This window comes from Mastigoproctus giganteus, chromosome 2 (genome assembly GCF_048544385.1).
Source record: "Mastigoproctus giganteus isolate SK-2022 chromosome 2, ASM4854438v1, whole genome shotgun sequence".
NCBI lineage: Eukaryota > Metazoa > Arthropoda > Arachnida > Uropygi > Thelyphonidae > Mastigoproctus > Mastigoproctus giganteus.
In genome coordinates, this window is record NC_143576.1 from 16,239,562 (window position 1) to 16,261,630 (window position 22,069).

The 22,069-nt window shown below is 40.0% G+C and overlaps 1 protein-coding gene across 1 annotated transcript in view; it reads right to left on the reverse strand.

Moving 5' to 3' along the window:
• Tmem131 (Transmembrane protein 131) overlaps positions 1–22,069 on the reverse strand; it is a 448,968-nt gene that overhangs the window by 117,398 nt on the left and 309,501 nt on the right. The window contains exon 27 of the mRNA XM_090388275.1: positions 5,277–5,642. Within this exon, the coding sequence (XP_090244401.1) occupies positions 5,277–5,642 (366 nt within the window). The remainder of the gene's footprint in view (positions 1–5,276; positions 5,643–22,069) is intronic.

A 22,069-nucleotide genomic window follows, 5' to 3' on the forward strand; every position in this document is an offset into this window, starting at 1 on the left:
TCCACTTCACCCCTCTGTTCGTTCAAAATACCTGTCCAGCTGAGCCTTAAACTTATTTAGGCTATCAACTTCCACGACAAGGGATGGAAGTCTGTTCCACCAACCAACCACCCGCTGGCTAAAGGCAAATTTCTGCACGTCTATCCTACATCTGTCTTTCCTCAATTTTAATTTATGCCCTCTCAGGTGATTATTCTGAGCGAGAGGAAGAATCCCATCAGCATTGAGCATGCTTAAACCATTCAAGGCTTTATACACCTCTATCAAATCACCTCGCTGGTGCCTAGTCTCCAGACACTGTAATTTGCAAAACTTAAGCCTTTCTTCGTAAGAGCACCCCTTTGTTCCATTCACTAATCTTGTTGCCCTTCTCTGTACTCCACCAACTCTACATCCTTCTTGAAATGAGACCTCCAGACCTGTATACAGTACTCTAAGATGTGGCCTGACCATTGCCTTATACAAGGGAATAATCACCTCCTTATCCCTGCTAGAAAAATTCCCATATATCATTGACAATACACCATGAGCTACTCTTGCAGCTAGTCTGCACTGCTCAGAGAACTTCATATCTGCCTGCACAACCACCCCCAGGTACCTTTCATTCTCTACCACTGTCAGTGTAGTACTTTACATTTGTCAATGTTAAACTTCATTTGCCACCTCTCAGCCCATCTGCTCAACCTTTCCAGATCCTGTTGCAGCAGCATAGTGTCCGTAGTGTCCTTGACAACCCTGCCTACCTTTGTATCGTCTGCAAACTTCAACATTAAGCTTGATATACCATCAGCAATATCATTTATGAATACAGAAAACAATAATGGACCCAATACTGAGCCCTGAGGGACATTAGTCCACGACGAGCAGTGTCCATTGATTACCACTCTCTGTCTTCTCCCCCTCAGCCACCCGTTTATCCACAGCAGCATTTGCCTCCAATGCCACACTGCTCCAATTTGTGCAGCAGTCTTCCATGTGCAACAGTATCAAAAGCCTTTCTAAGATCCAAGTATATAATATCAAAGTTATTCCCTGCATCCAGTTCCTTTGTGACTGCATCATAGTATCCAATCAAATTGGTCAAGCAAGACTTCCCCTTAACAAAACCATGCTGTGTCCGAGCTATAACTGAAGTCTTGTCTAAATGATCCGGCAGTGCTTCTTTAACTAGTGCCTCCATTAATTTTCCTGGAACAGAAGTTAAACTCACAGGTCTATAATTACTTGTGTCAGCCTTTGATCCTCCTTTGTGAATTGGGGTCACATTTGCACATCTCCAGTCTGTGGGTACCTCCCCTGAGTCCAAGGAAGCTCTCATAATTATGGCTAAGGGTTTGCTTACTTCCTCTGCTGCCTCCTTTAATATAACTAGATAGATCCCATCCACCCCGGGTGCCTTTCTTGTGTTTATCTTCAACAATTTCTCCTCCATTTTACTCTCAGTTATTACAAGATTCTCTAGCTTACTGCTAGAGCTGAATACACCTCTGGCTTTCCCCTCGCTAAATAACTCCTCATGTGTGAATGCCGATGCAAAATATTCATTTAGTTTGTTAGCTACCTGAGCAGGATCATCAACAGTTGACCCATCGATAGCAAGTGGATCAATCTGATTCATCCCCTTCCTTCTAGAGTTTACATAAGTAAAGAACTCTTTGCTGTTTTTCTTTGCATCCCTTGCCAAAGATTTCTCGTAATCTGCCTTCGCCTGCCTAACCTCCTTTGTAACTTGGTTACAGATCAACTTGTATCTATCATAGGCTTCTGTGTCATGTGTTAATTTTTATGTATCCTATGCATGTTTCTTCTCTGCCATATGCCTCATCAGTTCATCCGACATCAACTTAGGCCTAAACCTTGAACAATATTTCTTAGTTGGTATGTAAAGCCTAGTAGCTTCCAAGATAAGTTCTTTGAATGCTTCCCATTTTGCATTTGCTGTTGGTAACATCATCAGTTGGTCCCACTGTATAGAATTTAAATACTGTCTCAGTTCATCGTAGTCGCCTTTACGAAAGCAATAACCCTTCCCTTTACCCCTAATGGTAGTTACCTCTTTGAGTAAATCCCACTTCAGCACACTGTGATCACTGCCACCTAGTGGTTCATTTATCTGCAGATTCTTAATGCATGAAGAATCACTGCTGATAATCAAATCAAGAGTATTCCTCCCTCTAGTTGCCTCCCAAACATGCTGATGTAGAAAACAATCATCCAATAAATCCACAAAAGCCTTGCTAGTGTGTGAGTGACCTGCCCCCAAATTCCAGTCAATATCTGGGAAATTAAAATCTCCCATTATAAGACTCTCTGATTTACTGGCCCACTCTATTTCCCCGTACAGTTTCTTATTATACTCATCAGAGTCATTAGGCCTATAGCACACTCCTACTCTCAATTTTGATCTCCAAATGCTTATGTCACACCAAACTGACTCGACACTGCACTGTCCAGCGATGTCCACTGGCTTCACTTCCTTGGATTTTATGTATTTCTTAACTAATAGCATAACCCCTCCTCCCTTCCTATCCAGTCTATCCTTTCTGTAGACGTTGTACTCCCCAAATTCCAGTTCTGCATTCCTTATATCTGTGTGACACCACGTCTCTGATATCCCAACAATATCTGCCTTTGATGTTTTGAGCAATACCTCAAATTCATCAATTTGAGGTATTGCTATAAGCTATATGCGATAGAAGGAAGGGGATGAATCAGATTAGTCCACTTGATATCTATGGTTCAACTGTTGATGATCCTGCTCAGGTAGCTAGCAAACTAAATGGGTATTTTGCATCTACATTCACACATGAGGAGATATTTAGGGAGGAGAATGCCAGAGGTGTATTTAACTGTGGCAGTAAGCTAGATAATCTTGTAATAACTGAGAGTAAATTGGAGGAGAAATTGTTGAAGAAAAACATAAGAAAGGCACCTGGAGTGGATGGAATCTATCCAGTTATATTAAAGGAGGCAGCAAACGAAGTAAGCAAACTCTTAGCGATAATTATGAGAGCTTCCTTGGACTCGGGGAAAGTACCCATGGACTGGAAATGTGCAAATGTGACCCCAATCCACAAAGGAGGATCAAAGGGAGACACAGGTAATTACAGACCTGTTAGTTTAACTTCTGTTCCGGGGAAATTAATGGAGGCACTGGCTAAAGAAACATTGCAGGATCATCTAGACAAGAGTTTAGTTATAGCTCGGACACAGTATGTGTTTGTTAAGGGAAAGTCTTGTCTGACCAATTTGATTGGATACTATGATGTAGTCACAAAGGAACTGGATGCAAACAATAATTTTGATATCATATATTTAGATCTTAGAAAGGTTTTTGATACTGTTGCACATAGAAGGCTGCCGAACAAATTGGAGCAGTGTGGCACTGGAGGCAAATCGTTGCTATGGATAAAGGAATGGTTGGGTGAGAGAAGACAGAGAGTGGTAATCAATGGACATTGCTCTTTGTGGACTAATATTATTAATGGAGTCCCCGAGGGTTCAGTGTTGGGTCCATTGTTGTTTTGTGTATTTATAAATGATACTGATGATGGTATATCAGGCTTAATGTCCATGTCTGCAGATGATACGAAGGTCGGCAGGGTTGTTAATGACACTACGTTGCTGCAACAGGATCTAGAAAAGTTGAGCAGATGGGCTGAGAGGAGTCAACTGAAGTTTAACATTGACAAATGTAAAGTACTGCATATGGGAAGCAGTAACCCCAGAGTAAAGTATCAACTGTGTGATAGAATTAGAGTTTCACTCTCTACCACTGTGACAGTAGTGGTAGAGAGTGAAAAGGAGATGGGGATAATTGTGCAGGCAGATATGGTTTTCTGATCAGTTCAAACAGGCTGCAAGAGTAGCTCATGGTGTCCAGGAAGTTTTCTAGCAGGTATAAGGAGGTAATTGTCACTTTGTATAAGGCAATGGTCAGGCCGCACCTTGAGTACTGTATAAGGTCTGGAGGCCTCATTTTAGGAAGGATGTAAAGCTGCTGGAACGAGTTCAGAGAAGGGCAACAAGATTGGTGAATGGAACAAAGGGTTGGTGTTACCAAGAAAGACTTAAGTTCTGCAAATTGCAGCATCTGGAAACTAGGCAGCTGCGAGGTGATCTGATTGAGGTGTATGCCTTGAATGGTTTGAGCAAGGTTAATGCTGATGAGATTTTTTCTGTTGCTCAGATTACTTGCCCAAGGGGACATAAATTGAAATTGAGGAAAGACAATTATAGAATAGATTTGTTTAAATTTACCTTTAGCCAGTGGGTGGTTGATAGTTAGAACAAACTTCCATCTGTTGTAGTGGAGGTCGAAAAAAAAAAAAGAGAACCTTCCAGTTTCTTTCTTTTCTTTTTTTTTTTTTGGCCAATGCTATATAAGCTTGCTTTCTTGGATCATATGTCTCTACTAATGCTAATGCTGACTTCCTGTAGGTAGTAGCATCAGTGGCACAGGATCCAAAATTTTCCAATGATACTTGTTTTTCATCAAAGCATGCTTTTACAGCAGCAAAAATGAATGCTAGATTTTACAAACAACATCTCTTCTTGCAATTTACAGTTATAATTGCAATAATAAACGTATGCCATTAGAATGGGCTTATTGTCAGTAACTGTGTATTCGTCAAACGGAATAGAAAATTTCCTCATTTTTAGTTTGTCAATTAGCTGCTCTTCAATGTTAACTGACATCTCAATCTCACTCACTCCTAATATAATATACATATCTTACTCACTCCTAATATAATATACCCATACATTAAAAATCAGTTGTCTCAGGGGAAAACAAAACCTAATGAGAGAAATTAAATATTAAGATGTTGGTATGGCTGAACTTTGGCGAGCCACAAACCACTGTAATCCTATTATTTTTTCGCCCCCAAAAACCAATTTTCACTCCCTTGAGGGCGATATTGCCCCCATTGAGAATCCCTGCACTACACAAATGAAATGACAATGGTTTTGCTGTTTTTGAAGTTAGCAACTTCTTAATGTCAGTTTTAACTGAATACAGAAAAATTACTAGTAAAAAAGTGATTCACTGTGTTTTTATTGGTTGTTTCAGGCACACAAACATGAAATCAAAATGGGGAAAGTGGCAATAAATGAAATCGGTATAAAGGAACATTTGTTTACATCTGTTCTGCAAGTGTATATGTACGTTTAGAAGAAACAGTGCTTGAAGTCATCCCACCAGAATTTTAGAACTGTTATATTAAAACAAAACATTAATTAGAAATCAGAAGATAATTGGGAGTAAAAGGACTTACCTGCTCTCTAAATGGCAAGAGCTTACAAGTGCTTTTAGATCAAAGACCTGCATTCTATCCAATTTATCTGGAGTAACTGTCAAAGTAGTTGTGGCTAGTGGAAAAAATGTAGATTTCACAATGCGATCTCCTTCAAAATAAGCAGCTATGACAACACAGAGTAAAAGGAATCCAGTAAGACTAACAAAACAATAATATAATAATGGTTCCCAATGGGGTCGAGGTAAGGCTTGGGAACAGAAGGCAAGCATATGACGAGGAAGTGTAGCTACGAGGGTGTAGTGAAGGGTGTATCCACCTGGACCTAAACTAGTATGAATACGAAGGAGTCTTTCAACGCGAGATAATGTAAAATCTGGTGTAAACCTAGAAGACAAATTAAATGCAGGTGTATTCATTTTATTAGGCAGCAGAGCACTGTCACATAAATTAAGAAATATTCATGCAAGTTAATACATATTACATAGTAAAATATTTGTTATTAATAATTAGGAATGCTAATAAAAACTAATAAAATGCTAATAAAGTTAATGATTCATAGTTTTGTACTGTACAATTCACATGTCATTTATCACTGTGTTCCTAAATTAAAAACAATAATAATCTCAAACATGAAATATTAATGAACCTATTGTACTCTTAAGTACTCTAGATGGGTAGAAGAATTTATTAACAATAGTTATCAATTTATAAAAACAAATTTTCAATGAAAATGAGTGGAAAAAGATCACTTTTGAGAGAGAGAGAGAGAGAGAGAGAGAGAGAGAGAGAGAGAGAGAGAGAGAGAGAGAGAGAGAGAAGTTATGAAAAAAAAGAAGAAACATTGATTTAGTGTGTCTGAAGCCCTACAATGAATTTGATGTTAGTTCACCATGATACATTTACAAGAAATGTTGTTGCTGTTATTTGATTTTTTAGGAGCATTAGCAACTAGGCCATATTGCTCCGGGGATATGCGGTGGTCATTCCCTGATCTTTCTGCGTCCTCCGTATTTGGTGGTCACGGGCTCGAACCCCGGTCTAATCAAGAAGCGCGTGCTACACACTGGTGCTCCTACCCACCTGGCTACGGAGGCACCCTTACAAGAAATGTGTAGAATTGTAAATTATGATATAAATGAAAAAATGCCAGAGGAAAAATATATATACAGCAAACCTCGCTTAGCACAGCTTCACACTGCATGGATTTCGCTATAACATAGTTTTCAATTAAGTTTAAGTCCGAAAATTTACTGTACATGTTAAAACTCACTCAATAGCCTAGACATGTACTCTACATATATGCTGGGGTGCGAACTCTATTGTCTCTTATGCGCCAATAGCTCCCCTTAGGCAGTCAGCGGCAACATGCAACAGCGTTCAGTATTCGTAATTCCATCTTGACGAGATGATGTGATAGCTTTTCAAACTTTTCATTTCATTTCACAATTTATTTTTTACCCCCTTTAAATATGAAATGATGAGCCAAAAAAGGAAAAGTAATGAAAGCAGTGGAGCTACTAAACATAAATGGCTTACATAAGAAAAAAAAAAAAAAAACCATGTGTGTACCCTGAAAGAAGTTTTATGCGTAAACATCTTTGACAAAATAAGAACCATTTTAAAATTGAACAGCTAGAACCAAAATCATGAATGATGTAATGTTTTATGCTTATGCCCGCTACTTATCTCCCAAATCAATGTTAGCGACATTAGTGTCATAAGAGTAGGAGTGTGTTATAGGCCTAATGACTCGAATGAGTACAATGAACAATTGTACAGAGAAATAGAGTGGGCTAGTAAATCGGAATGTCTTATAATGGGGGATTTTTTTTTAACTTCCCAAATATTGACTGGAACTTGTGGGTTGGTCACTCACAAATTAGTAAGATTTTGTGGATTTATTGGATGATTGTTTTCTGCAGCAGCATGTTCGAGAGAGTAATACTCTTGATCTGGTTATCGGCAGTGATCATTCGTGTATTAAGAATTTGCAGATAAAGGAACCACTAGGTGGCAGTGATCACAGTGTACTGATGTGGGATTTACTTAAAGATTTAATTACCATCAGGGGTAAAGGAAAGGGTTTTTGCTTCCGTAAGGGTGAGTACAGTGGTCTCCGACAGTTTTTAAATTCTGTACAGTGGGATCAACTGACGATATTACCAAAAGTAAATTCTAAGTAGAAAGCATTCAAGGAATTAATCGTGGAAGCTACTAAAAGTTTCATACCTATTAAGAAATATTGTTCAAGGTTTAGGCCAAAATGGTCATCTAATGAATTAATGAGACTCGTAACAGAGAAGAAAAATGCATGGGATACATATAAATTATCAAGTGACTCAGAAGCTTATGGCAGATATAAGCTAGTCTGTAATCAGGTCACAAAAGAGGTTAGGCAGGCGAAGGCAGATTACGAGAAATCCTTGGCAAAAGATGCTAAGAAAAACAGCAAGGATTTCTTTACTTATATAAACTCTAAAAGGAAGGGGATGAATCTGATTGGTCCACTTGACATCGATGGTTCGACTGTTGATGATCCTGCTCTGATAGCAAACAAACTGAATGAGTATTTTGCATCTACATTCACACATGAGGAATTATTAAGGTTTGAAAATGGCAGAAGGTTATCAAATTGTAGCAGGATATTTAATGATTTTGTAATAACTGAGAGCAAAGTGGAGGAGAAATTGTTGAAGTTAAACATAAGAAAAGCACCTGGGGTGGATGGGATCTATCCAGTTATATTAAAGGAGATGGCAAAGCAACTAAGCAAACCCTTAGCCATAATTATGAGAGCATCATTGGACTCGGGAGGTTCCCACGGATTGGAGATGTGCAAATGTATCCCCAATTCACAAAGGGGAATCGAAGGGTGACACGAGTAATTACAGACCAGTTAGTTTAACTTCTGTTCCCTGTAAAATAATGGAGTCACTGGTTAAAGATGCATTGCAAGATCATCTAGACAAGACTGCAGCAATAATTCAAACACAGCATGGGTTTGTTAAGGGAAAGTCTTGTCTGACAAATTTGATAGGATATTATGATGTGGTTACAAAGGAAGTGGATGCAAAAAATAATTTTGATATCATATATTTGGATTTCAGGCAAGCTTTTGACACTGTTGTGCATGGAAGACTATCGTACAAATTGGAGCAGTATTAAGGGTAAGTTGCTACAATGGATAAAAGGATGGTTAAGTGAGAGAAGACAGAGGGTGGTAATTAATGGGTGCTGCTCTTCGTGGACTAATGTTATTAGTGGAGTCCCACAGGGTTCGGTGTTGGGTCCACTGTTGTTTTGTACATTCATCAATGATATTGATGAAGGTATATCAGGCTTAATGTCGAAGTTTGCCGATGATACAAAGGTTGGCAGGGTTGTTAATGACAGTAATGGCAGTGTGCTAAGAAGTGGCAACTGAAGTTTAACCCTGACAAATGCAAAGTACTGCATACGGGTAGAAGTAACCTCCAGAGAAACGTACTAACTGTGTGGTACTACACTTAAGGTGGTAGAAAATGAAAAAGACCTGGGAGTAATTGTGCAGTCAGATATGAAGTTTTCTGAGCAATGCAGACAGGCTGCCAGGGCAGGTCATGGGGTTTTGTCAATGATATAAGGAATTTTGCTAGCAGGGAGGAGGTGATTGTCCCTCTGTATAAGGCAATGGTCAGGCCACACCTTGAGTAGTGCGTACAGGTCTGGAGGCCTCATTTCAGGAAGGGTGTAGATTTACTTGAGTGTGTACAGAGAAGGGCAACAAGATTGGTGAGGGGAATGAAGGGATCCTCTTACCAAGAGAGGCTTAAGTTCTGCAAATTGCAGTGGCTGGAGACTAGGCACCTGCGCAGTGATCTGATCGAGGTGTATGAGGCCTTAAATGGGTTGAGCACGCTGAATTCTGATGGGATCCTTCCACTTGTTCAGATTACGAACCTAAGGGGGCATAAATTAAAATTAAGAAAAGACAGATGTAGAATAGATGTGCAGAAATTTGCCTTTAGCCAGCGGGTGGTTAATTGCTGGAACAAACTTCCATCTGTCGTTGTGGAAGTTAATAGGTTGAATAAATTTAAGGAGGAACTGGACAGGCATTTGGAAGGGATGGTGTGATTTTTTTTTTTTTTTTTTTTTAGCTGATGCTGCATAAGCTCATACACTTGCTTTCTTGCATCACATGCCACCACTACTACTACTACTACTTTAGTCTGAAATATTTAGTATGAGTGATGTAATGTTTTATGCACATGCCTGCTGCTTACTCTTCCAAATCAACGCTTGGATGAGGTTAAGCCAACAGCTTAATTACCTATTTTATTGTAGCCATTTGTAGAATAGTATGATTGCAACAATACAAGTATTTGTATTGTTACAATCTGCATTTTCATTACATTCCACTTTAGGTGTCTAGATGTTTTCACATCAATAATTTTCTTTGTAGTGAAAGGGGCTGAATGTTACACTGCTATAACCTTTGTGTTCAACGATGCTGAAGTCAAGTACAGAGCGTTGTTTAGAGTATCGCGCACACCAACCTAAGAAAATAAAGATGGAGGTAGCAATGAGTGTGCGAGAACAACAAAGGCTATCGAGAATGTGTAAAAGACAAACAGAAAAACAAGGATTTAGCATCCTTGTTTTTCTGGATTTTGGATTTAGCAGTGCCTTCAACCAGCAATGCCGCTAATAACAATGTACCCAAAGTGAGTATTAATTATGTACAGCAGAACAATTCTCCAATTGTGGAGCAGATGAGTTTAAATAATCAAGCTCCTTTTCTTTACAGACTACTATTTACATAAGAACGCCCATCAAGGATATTTATGAGAAATGATTTCTGTTCTATATGGTCGGTTGGTTTTAATGGAAGTTTTTTTCGGCACAAGGGCAACTAAGGCCAAATTGTGCGTGTCACGGTAATTCTGCAATTGAATTTTTTTTCCCATGTGTCAGATAAGTTCATATAAATGAGTTTCTTTTAAAAAATTAAATAAGTCGGACAGATTTGCATCATCGCTGAGAATATGGATTATCTCTAATCAACTGTTTTGGGCTAAAGCCGATTTAAACTTTGTCAAACGAGCAGCCTGATTTTGTAGACATTCGAGGAGAATATGTTTCACTATTAGTAGGGCGGGACAATGACGGCAATGAGGAGGTTCATCACCTCTCAACAAGTGGAGGTGGGTGAGATGGGAATGCACAATGCATGTCCTTGCAAGGAGAACCTCTTCTCATCTGCTTAATCGTGAACTAGATTTCCAGTATTGTGGCTTTTTTATTTATTTGGAAGAGTTTATTATGAGTTTGTTGCTGCCATACTGATGCTCACTGGCCAATACATAACTGTTTTATGATCAGTTTGCAGTCCATATAAGGGATCGAGGCAAATGAAGACACTGGGTTGACTGGATTTTTTGCTGCTTGATCTTGCCTCTGTGTTACGTTCTGTGAGATTAATTAACTGTGCTCTGATCTGTTTCAGAATAGGATGAGAGTTCAGATATTTATGTTGTAAAGAAGTTACTGCACTCAAGGAATCGGTATAGATTATTATCTCTTCATTAGACCTGTTGCTGACGTGTTCGATAGCCATTTTTATTGCATGGAGTTCAGCGGCGTAAATACTGCAACTTGGTAAAAGTTTTTCAGAGATAGCACAAGTGGGAAGAACTACTGCAGCACCTACATCTGTAACAGATTTGGATCCATCAGTATATATTTGCAGACAGTGTGTGTTTGCTGATGCATGAGTTGAATGTAGCTGCTGATTATTTTGATTGTCGGCTGTTTTCACAACTTCCGAAAAAATTCATTAGATAAAGGTTTGAAAGTGGACCATGTAGGCTCCATTTCTCCAGTGTCTGGGTGGATATTGTCTAGTGGGACACTCCAATTCTGTGCAACATCCTTCGCTCTGATTCCAGCAGGTTCTGTAGAAATTTTGGAAAGACGGAGTAAATGTGTTAGGCCAGATGGGATGTGAAGGTGTACTCTGAAGTTTGGCTTCGTACGTAAGCAGCAGCATCTGTCTCCGAAATGATAATGGAGGGTCATGTGCATTGATATAGACTCTGGACTGGCGACGTTCGGAAGGCACCTAGAGCTATTCTAATTTTGTACTGAAATTGAATCGAAATCATGACTCAGACCAGAGCAGCAAAGAAAAAGGCTCAAGCTAATGGGAGTGCTGTGGCTCAGGAGAGCACTGAGGGAGGCAGCTGCCCTCTGAATCACAGCCTTTTAAAATGCACTGCTTGCTTGATGTTTGTGGAGCAATCAGGTATGGGACATGATATTGCCAAGGGGAATGTCTTTGTGTGTGCATGATGTAAGGAGTGTATGGAAATCAGGCAAAAACTCAGCGTTGTTATGGACTTATATGGGAGCTTCAAGGACAGGGTGGATGCCTTCGAAGGATCTAAATTGAGGGGCACAACAAGCTCTCAGCTGCCACACATCAATGCCAGAGCTTGCTCTTGAATATCACGCAACACAGCGGCAATTCTCAAGGCAGAATGCGCTGGTCCCACAGGAACTAGTAGTTGTCGGTGACTCTATTGTCAGAGAAACGGGGGAACATATTGTGTATAAAGGATAAGTGGAACAGAAGCAGGGTATGTCTGCCAGGAGCAAAGGTTGATGATTTTGTAGAGCAGATATCATCTTTTAAGGTGATATTGCTGTACACGTTGGAACCTAATGATATTAAGAGTAGGAGACCGACAAAATTACTTAACAAGTACAGGTCACTGTTGAAAAAACAAAAAGCCACGAATTAGGGTTGAATTTGAAAGTGTCTGCAATTCTGCCCAGACACGATGCTATTTCGTTTTGATTTTTTTTAGGAGCATTAGCAACTAAGGCCATATTGCTCGGGGAATATGCGGTGGTCATTCCCTGACCTTTCCACATCCTCTATATTTGGTGGTGATGCGCTCGAACCCCGGTCTAATCAAGAACCGTGTGCTACGCACTGCTGCTCCTTCTCACCTGGCTATGGAGGCGCCACCCAGACACGATAGGAGAGAGTATATGATAAGAGCTTTGTCGATCAATTCGGTCCTGGAGAGATTGTGCAAGGCTCAAGGGGTAGAATTTTTCTCAGCCTGGTCTGTGCTTGTTAACAGGAGAGAGTGCTTCTACAGGGATGGGATACACTTAAACAGAAAGGGTGCAAGAATATTTGCTGATGCTATCAAGGCAGTGTTAGGTGGGTCGGAAAACTGCTAGCTTGAAGGGGGGGAATACATGGACTAATAGATTAACATTAGCCGCTGGCAGAGGTGAAAGTGATTCTTGTACTGCTTCTACTGGAATGAGCAGCAGCCTAGAAAACAAGATGTAGGGGATTTCAGAGACTGCTGGGAGTCATCACGGTACAAGGAAACATATGGGTTGTGTTAGGGTAGCTAAGAATAGGAACAGGTAGATGTATACTTGCGTGCACACCAATGCTAGGAGTTTGGCAAATAATTTTGATGAATTTGAGGTACTGGACAAAACATCAAAGGAAGATATTGTTGGAATATCAGAGACATGGTGTCACACAGATATATGGAATGCAGAACTGGAATTTGGTGAGTACAATGTGTATAGGAAGGATAGACAGGACAGTAAGGGAGGACGGGTTATGCTATTAGTTAAGAAACACATAAAATCTAAGGAAGTGCAACCAGTCCGATCACTGAACAGTGCAGTGTCGAGTCAAGTTGGTGTGACATAAGCACTGGGAAATCAAAATTGAGAGTAGGAGTGTGCTATAGGCCCAATGATTCTGATGAGTACAATAAAAAACTGTACAGGGAAACAGAGTGGGCAAGTAAATCAGAGTCTTATAATGGGGAATTTTAATTTCCCAGATATTAACTGGAATTTGTGGGTTGGTCACTCACACACTAGCAAGGCTTTTGTGGATTTATTGGATGATTGTTTTCTACATCAGCATGTTCGGGAGGCAACTAGAGGGAGTAATACTCTTGATTTGATTATCAGTAGTGATTCTTCATGCATTAAGGATCTGCAGATGAAGGAACCCCATAGGAGGCAATGATCACAGTGTGCCAAAGTGCGATTTACTCAAAGAGGTAACTACCATCAAGGGTGAAGGGAAGGTTTTTGCTTTCGTAAAGGTGACTACGGAGGTCTGAGACAGTATTTAAATTCTATACGTTGGGACCAACTGATGATGTTACCAACAGCAAATTCAAAATGGAAAGCATTCAAAGAATTAATCTTGGAAGCTATTAGGCTTTACATACCAACTAAGAAATATTCAAGGTTTAGGCTTAAACGGATGTCAGATGAACTAATGAGATATGTGGCAGAGAAGAAAAATGTATGGGATACATATAAATTAATGGGTGACATGAAAGCCTATGATAGATATAATTCTATCATAGAAATCTTTGGCAAAGGATGCAAAGAAAAACAGCAAAGAGTTCTTTACATATGTAAACTCTAGAAGGGGATGAATCAGATTGGTGCACTGGATACCAACGGTTCAACTGTTGATGATCCTGCTCATGTGGCTAACAAACTAAATGAGCATTTTGCATCTACATTCACACATGAGGAGTTATTCAGGGAGGGGAATGCCAGAGTCAAACAAAACACTGGCAGTGAGCTAGATTATTTTGTAACAATTGAGAGGAAAGTGGAGGAGAAATTGTTGAAGTTAATCATAAGAAAGGCACCTGGGGTGGACGGAATCTATCCAGTTATATTAAAGGAGGCAGCAAAGGAAGTAAGCAAACCCTTAGCCATAATCACGAACGCTTCCTTGGACTCAGGGGAGGTACCTATGGACTGGAGATGTGCAAATGTGACCCCAATTCACAAAGGGGGATTAAAGGGCAACACAAGTAATTATAGACCTGTTAGTTTAACTTCTGTTCCATCGAAATTAATGGAGGCACTGGTCAAAGAAGCAATGCAGGATCATCTAGACAAGACTTCAGTTACAGCTTGGACATAGCATGGGTTTGTTAAGGGAAAGTCTTGTCTGACAAATTTGATTGGATACTATGATGTGGTCACAAAGCAACTGAATGCAGGGAACAACTTTGATATCATATATTTGGATCTTAGAATGGCTTTTGATACTGTTGGTATCAAAATTATGGTATTTGATACTGTATCAAAAGATATTTTATTGTTTATTGGAAGACTGCTGCACAAATTGGAGCAGTGCGGCATTGGAGGCAAATTGCTGCTATGGATAAAGGGATGGTTGAGTGGGAGAAGAGAGAGAGGGTGGTAATTAACGAACACTGCTCTTCGTGGACTAATGTTATTAGTGGAGTCCCTAAGGGTTCAGTGCTGGGTCCATTGTTGCTTTCGATATTTATAAATGATATTGATGATGGTATATCAGGTTTAATGTCCAAGTTTTCAGACAATACGAAGGTTGGCAGGGTTATTAATGACACTAATGACAGTAAGCTGCTGCAACAGGATCTAGAAAGGTTGAGCAGATGGGCTGAGAGGTGGCAACTGAAGTTTAACATTGACAAATGTAAAGTTCTACATATGGGAAACAGTAATCCCAGAGTAATGTATCAACTCTGTGATACTACACTGACAGTGGTAGAAAATGAAAAGGACCTGGGGGTAATTGTGCAGGCAGATATGAAGTTTTCTGAACAGTGCAGACGGTCTATAAGAGTAGCTCATGGTGTCTTGTCCATGATATACAGGAATTTTTCTAGCAGGGATAAGGAGGTGATTATCCCCTTGTATAAGGCGATGGTCAGGTTACAACTTGAGTACTGTATACAGGTCTGGAGGTCTCATTTTAAGAAAAATTTAGAGCTGTTAGAACAAGTACAGAGAAGGGCAACAAGATTAGTGAATGGAACAAAGGGTTGAACAAGAGGTGATCTGATTGAGGTGTATAAAGTCTTGGATGGTTTGAGCATGCTCAATGCTGATGGGATTCTTCATCTTGCTCAGTATAATCACCTGAGGGGGCATAAATTCAAATTGAGGAAAGACAGTTGTAGGGTAGATGTGTAGAAATTTGCCTTTAGCCAGCGGGTAATTGATTGGTGGAACAGACTTCCATTTCTGTTGTGGAAGCTGATAGCCTAAATAAATTTAAGGCTGAGCTGGATAGGTATTTGGAATGAACGGAGGGATGAGATCGGAGCGTTTTTTTGGCTGATGCTGCATAAGCTTGCTTTCTTGCATCATATGCCTCTACTAATGCTAATGTTAAGTGCATTGTGTTGAATGGTATTTAGGGACTGTAATGCTGATTTTCTAGCTGAGTCATATACGGGTGCACCATGGTCTAGTCTGGATCTTAGTTTTATACAGGTGAAGAAGGGAGTGTCGGTTAGCTCCCCATGACATTGCAGAAAGCACTCTAAGGATATTCATTTTCTTCAAACAAATAGTTCGTACATGCTGTATGTGTTTCAGCAAGTTTAATTTCTTACCCAATATTAAACCTAGGAATCTAGTATTGTCATTTACTGGAATAGCTTGATTTTTCAGGTGCAATTCAGGATCAGGGTGTAGTTTTTGCTTCTTGCAGAAGTGTATAGCAAATGTTTTTTGTGGAGATAGTCTGTAACCATTCTGTAACATCTGTGATTGTGTTTTATTTATTGATAGTTGAAGTTTCAATTTCAATAGAGTACATATTTTGCGAGTGACTGGATATGGTGAGGTCATCGGCATAAAGTTAAGTTTCTACTGAATTCGGGATGGTTGCTGTTAGTGTGGTACTGAGGACTGACCCTTGTGGGACTCCCTCCTCCTGTATGGAGATTTTGGAGAGTGTATTTCGATGATGGACCTGGAAAGTTTGATATTCGAGACGCTCTGAATTAATGTTAGTAAATGTCCCCTTAGTCCTAGGGCATGTAGGTGACAAAGGATGCCATGATACCACGTGATTTCAAAGGCTTTCTCTATATCTAAGCTCACCATGACCAAATGTTCGTTCTTTATGAATGCATTTTGCACATTTACCTCAGCCTTTATCATAAGGTCTAGAATAGATCTGTTTTTAAGAAATCCAAACTGATCATTGTTCACAGTAGTTTGAGTTTCCAGATACCAGGTGAGGCGACTATGTATCATTTTTTCCAGAGTCTTACCTAAGCAGCTAGTAAGTGAGATTGGTCTATAATTATGCGGGTCTGATTGGCCTTTTCCTGGTTTTGGAATAGATAGAACTACAGAATGTCGCCAGGTTAGGGGAAAGTAATTTGCAACAAATATTTGGTTGAAAAGTTTTAGGAGAGAGTAAAGAGTTCTCTCATTTAGATTCTTTAACATTAGGTAGTATATGCCGTCTGGACCAGGTGCACTATTGGCTGATTTTTAAAAAGATTCTTCTAATTCATACATGGTAAGTGGTTCATTATAAGAGAGGGGCTGATTCGTTCTGAAATGTATTTTATATTTTTCAGCTATTGGTTTGGCTTTTAGGAAAGTGGGATCATATGCGATCGATGCAGAATGGTGAGCAAAAGATTCCGTGAGGATGTTTGCAATATCCTCGGGAAGGGTTACCTCCCACCCTTTATAGACGATGATTGAGGAAGGAATTGATGGAGACCTTCCAGTATTAGTCCTGCACTTGTGTCTTTAGTGACAGATGAAGCAAAATGAATCCAAGATTCTTTTTTAGCTTTTTACAGGATATAACCAGCCTGGGCTTTAAGTTTCTTGTAGATAATCAGATTGGCAGTGGTTGGATTTTTTTGGAATTGATTCCATGCCTTGTTCTTTTCTCCCTTAGCAGTGTTACATGCTGAATTCCACCAGTAATTTTTGTATTTGGATCCTTTAATTGAAGTTTCAGGAATGGTAGTAGCAGCAGCTGCCAACATTTGTTCTGTTATGTTTTTAACGGCGTGATCTATGGAGTGATGCTGGATAATATCATCTAATGTAATGCTGGATGCATATTTATTCCAGTCAGCTTTTGAGAATTTCCATTTAGTTCGACCACTTACTGGTAAGTTTCTTCTTATGCTGAGCTTACAGATTATAGGAAAATGGTCACTATTTAATGGGTTGTCTGAAACTCTCTGATCGAAGTCTGGAAATAACGTGGGTGAGCATAATGACAGATCTATAGCAGAGGTTGAGCCTGTTGGAAAATGGACATAGGTGTGGGAGCCTGTGTTCAACAGTGTGAGATTATGCTTTACAAGAAAAGCCTCTATCGAGCATTCCTGGTTGTCTGTCGGTAAAGATCCCCATAACTGGTGATGTGCATTAAAATCGCCCAATATGCAGAAAGGAGAGGTAGTTGTAGGATAAGATCATCTAGTTCAGTTATTGAGCAGTTCTGATTTGGTGAGATATATATCGATACAAAAGTAAGTGTTGTGCCAAGAGCACAACACTTACTTTTGTATCCATATCACGTACTGCAACTATTTCTAAAGTGGTTTGTACAGGAATAAGTCTGGACGGGATTTTACTGTCAATCAGTATAGCTATACCACCACCATGTGAACCATGGGTAGTGGTCCTGTCTTGCCTGAACAAGGTATAGTTTTTAATGGAAAGTATCACTTGTGGAGAGAGATTCGTTTCTTGTAGACAGATACTTACTGGATGATGCTGTATCAAATCTTGAATATCGTCTATGCTGCTACGGAGGCCTCTACAATTCCATTGAATCAACTGATCCATTATTTAGCTTTTGAAGTAGAAAGCATTTCTGACTGTTTTTTAGAGCCAATCTGTTTATAGTGTTCCAATTTTATTTTATCTTTTCTCGGGAAAGTGGGTTGTACAATATTCATGTCTTCCTCAGCATGTATTTCTAAGACGGTTTCATTGTTGTTAGTGGTGTCAACAGTTTCCATATCTGCGGTTAGAATCTTTTGCAGTTTAAGATTTCTCAGACTCTCAGTATCTGAACGTGATGGAGTACTAGTTGGTTGTACGGTGACTTAGGTATTATTTGTTTGGGATTTTATTTGTTCTTTAGGGGACCCCCCGCGGACTTGCTAGAACAGCCCGAGCCCAGTTAGAAATGGATGTAGATGGTGGCATGGGCACCTCAGTTTGAGTTCCTTCCGATTTGTATTTTTGTGTTGCAGCTGCATATGTGAGTTTCGGTACAGTGAGCAAAACTTGTTTCCTTGTTTCTTGGTAAGTCACTTTGTTTTCTATTTTGTACTTCTGTATCTTCTTTCCTGTTTTCCAGGTTTCACATACTGTTGAGTAAGCTGGATGGTTACCCTTACAGTTTGGACATACTGGTGTTTGTGCTGGCAGTCTGTGTGTGTGTGTTCCTTGGATCCACAGTGGAGCACACTGAAACTCCTCCACACACTGTTTGAGCATGGCCAAATTTTTGGCACTTGAAGCACCTGAGGGGATTGGGGATATAAGGTCAGATATGGCAATTCAGATATCCAGCCTTAACTGTAGCTGGAAGGACTGGTGTTGAAAAGGTCAATATAACAATATAACCAGTTCACTGTCTTTCTTGATTTTAATTTGCTTTGCCTGTACAACTTTTTGGTCTTGTAGCTCTTGGACTAATTCCTCTTCAGTAACATTTATTAAGTCCCACTCAGATTTGGATGAATTTAGGGTGACATGTGGAGTTACTGTGACAGGAATATTCGCAAATTTTTAGATTCTTGGTAGGGCTTCGGAGTGTCTACTATTCATAGTCTCTATAAGTAGATCTCCGGAGCGGAGTCTTTTCACCATTTTAAGTGGTCCGGCAGCATTCTCAAGACATTTCTGAATAAGAAATGGTGAAAGTGCAAATATTGGTTGACTTTTTTTGGGAATGTATTATAAGAAACAGTGGTGATTCCTTTTTGGATCCTTCTGTTCTTTGTCTCTTAGGATGGGAAGTGTCAAAGTCAGTTCGGTCTGTCCTTGAACAGGTTGAGGCATGAGGCTCAACAGATGGATAACGGTCTTTGTGATCCATGTTAGCTCCTTTTAGCCCTTGGCAGAGAATCTTTTCTGCCAAGGCTAACGGCCCCGCCACAGGGAGGCAGGAGCAGTGACGCTAGAGTGACCAAGGGGTGTAAGTTAATTTTAAGGAAAGAAAAAAGAAAAGTGGTTTTCCTTTCTGTAACTTACAATTCATAAGAGTAAGTTAACAATAAACTGTTCTATATGCTACATTTATGATCATCTATGGTTCAAAAACGACGCAAAGAAACGAGTTGCTAAAGATGTAACATTGATATGCACTGCATTTCCCAATGTTGACTTCGACGAGATTCTTGTGTGTAATATAGTTGCAGAGGATCATTTAAGAACATCATTCCAGCGCTATGTAAGTCGAATGGCTTTCTCTACCAAGAAATTCCATCGCATTTACCAAAGTTGGATTTAGTGACAGAGAGGCTTATTTCTTCTCGCTTACCGTTCATGTAAATAAGGCACCTGAGACATGCACAGGAACAATACATCATTCTGGGCCAAGTGATCAATGTGTCTGTTTAATTCAACAAGCTGGTCCATCGCTTGACAAGGGAGATTGATGGTGATCATTGAATAAACATGCATATAAAAAGTAAGAAAATAAACAAGTCCAGCTATTTGATCGGGTAAGAAAGCGAGTGGTTTGTTTGTTATTTTGTTTTTAGGAGCATTAGCAACTAAGGCTATATTGCTCTAGGATATGCGGTGGTCATTCCCTGACCTTTCCGCATCCTCCGTATTTGGTGGTGATGACGGGCTCGAATCCCGGTTTAAACAAGAAGCGTGTGCTACGCACTGCTGCTCCTTCCCACCTGGCTACGGAGGCACCTAAGCGAGTGGTAAAAGCATGGCTTCAATATTTAGTCAACACACCTCTCTATCAATTGTATCAAATCACAATAGATCAGACATTCTTCAATGACAGTCACACGGAAATTAATTTAGCTGAAGACGACATAAGAGAAGTGGTTCCGATCGAAGCAAGTCTCATCACCAACGGCAAGCATTGTTGTTGTGGAGCGACGATAAATATCTTAGAATCGCCCCAGGAGAAACTAACGTACAGCAGAGCATACTGTTTGACAAGCAAGCAGAGGAACTGTCCTTTTCTAGCATTTATCTTAGACAATCAGAATGTTCAGAGAATTTGTGTGGCTCCATTCATGATGGCAAAGAGTGAGCTTACACAATCTTACCGATGTGATGCTACTCCATGTCATCTCCTTTATGTAGCAATGAAGATAATGAGACTGAGAATGAGAGACTCTTTGATGGTGGCTTTCAAATATAAGGGTAAAGAACAAAACTGACCTGCAAGCAAGACCCTTGGTCCTTCAAGGTTGTCAGAGACATTCTCTCAGATATGTCAGACAAGCTGTACTTGCTACCTGGAAGTCTAAAACGCTGATGGTCTGATATTCGGGTGACATTCAAGTCAACTGGACCCAAATTCGGCGAAGTCCAGATGGTCTGTGACAGCAAAATTCTCTGCTTGCACCTTCACGATGGTGGGACTGTTAATAATCCTGGGTATAACCTCCATGCACAAGCACACTGTGGGTGACCACCCAGATGTGAATCAAGTTAAGCAGAGGTCGAGGTGTGGTACCCACATGACATGGAGGAATGCTGCTACTCTTTGTTACCAGGCAATACTAGGTGGTAGATGACTCTCATCAACCGGTGCAATAACACCACTTTGCATATTGGAGGCCTGAAGTGGTGGAACCCATGTTTAGTGTTTAGTCTCCAGAGCTAAGTTCCGGTCAAACCTTCCCCATCTCTTCCAATCATGCAGTATGACTGATGACTTTTGAGGTTATCATGGACATCGTGGCGAGATCCACTCTTCCTTACAATTCGAGGGTACAGCGCTCTAAAACAGTGTTCGCAGGCTGGCCGCTAGTTAGTACACCAGACCGAACCTATTGGTAACTCTTTAGGAAGCTTCGGGATCAGCTAGTCTATAATCTTGCTACCTCTACTCTGCGAAATAGTGACTGGAGGGAGTCTGAGTAGTGTGTATGCAGGGGGCATTGTCGAGGCCAAGTTATGTCATGGACATGGGTATATTCTTACCATGTGTACGCCATATCCAAAAATTTCATTACTTCATACAGCATGTCCCCCACTCTTCTTCTTACTATTGAATACACCATTAATTGTCAAACTAATAGAGTAAGCTTATCTGCAAAAACATCTAAACCTCCCAAACACTTTCTAGTTCATTTCACAAATATACGTGGTCTCAATTCTAATCTCAATGATGTCCATTTCCACTCGCAGTCTGCCAAACCCCATGTCCTTTTTCTGACAGATTTTCAGTTATTGGTTGATTCAACTACTGCTCATCTCAGTTGCCCAAATTATTTGCTGTGTGATTCCTTTCACCTCAAAGATGGTACTTGTGCCTATGACCATTCCAATATTCCCTGTCAGAGACTTGGTAATTTGGAATCTCCTTATTTCGATCTTCTCTGGTTTAAAATCTCTCTACCTCATTCTGTCATATTCATCTGTTGCCTCTACTGTTCTCCCAACTCCACTAATCACTTGGAGCTCTTTGACTTCCTTTCTTTGCAACTCGACTTTCTCCAGTCCAACTTTCTTAACAGTCAGGTAATCTTTCTTGGTGATTTTAATGTTCACAACTCCAGCTGGCTTCCGCAATTAATAATGACCTTGCACAGATTATTCATTTACCTACAAGAATACCGGACAATCCTAACCATACAGTCAACAAGCTTGATCTTTTTCACACAAACAACCCTTCTAAGTATACGGTCGAAGTGAGTGGTCCTTTAGGCATCTCAGATCACAAGTGGTTGTTTGTCTCTTCTCCAATGGAGTCTTTATCTCATGGCTATTCCCAACCTTGTGTT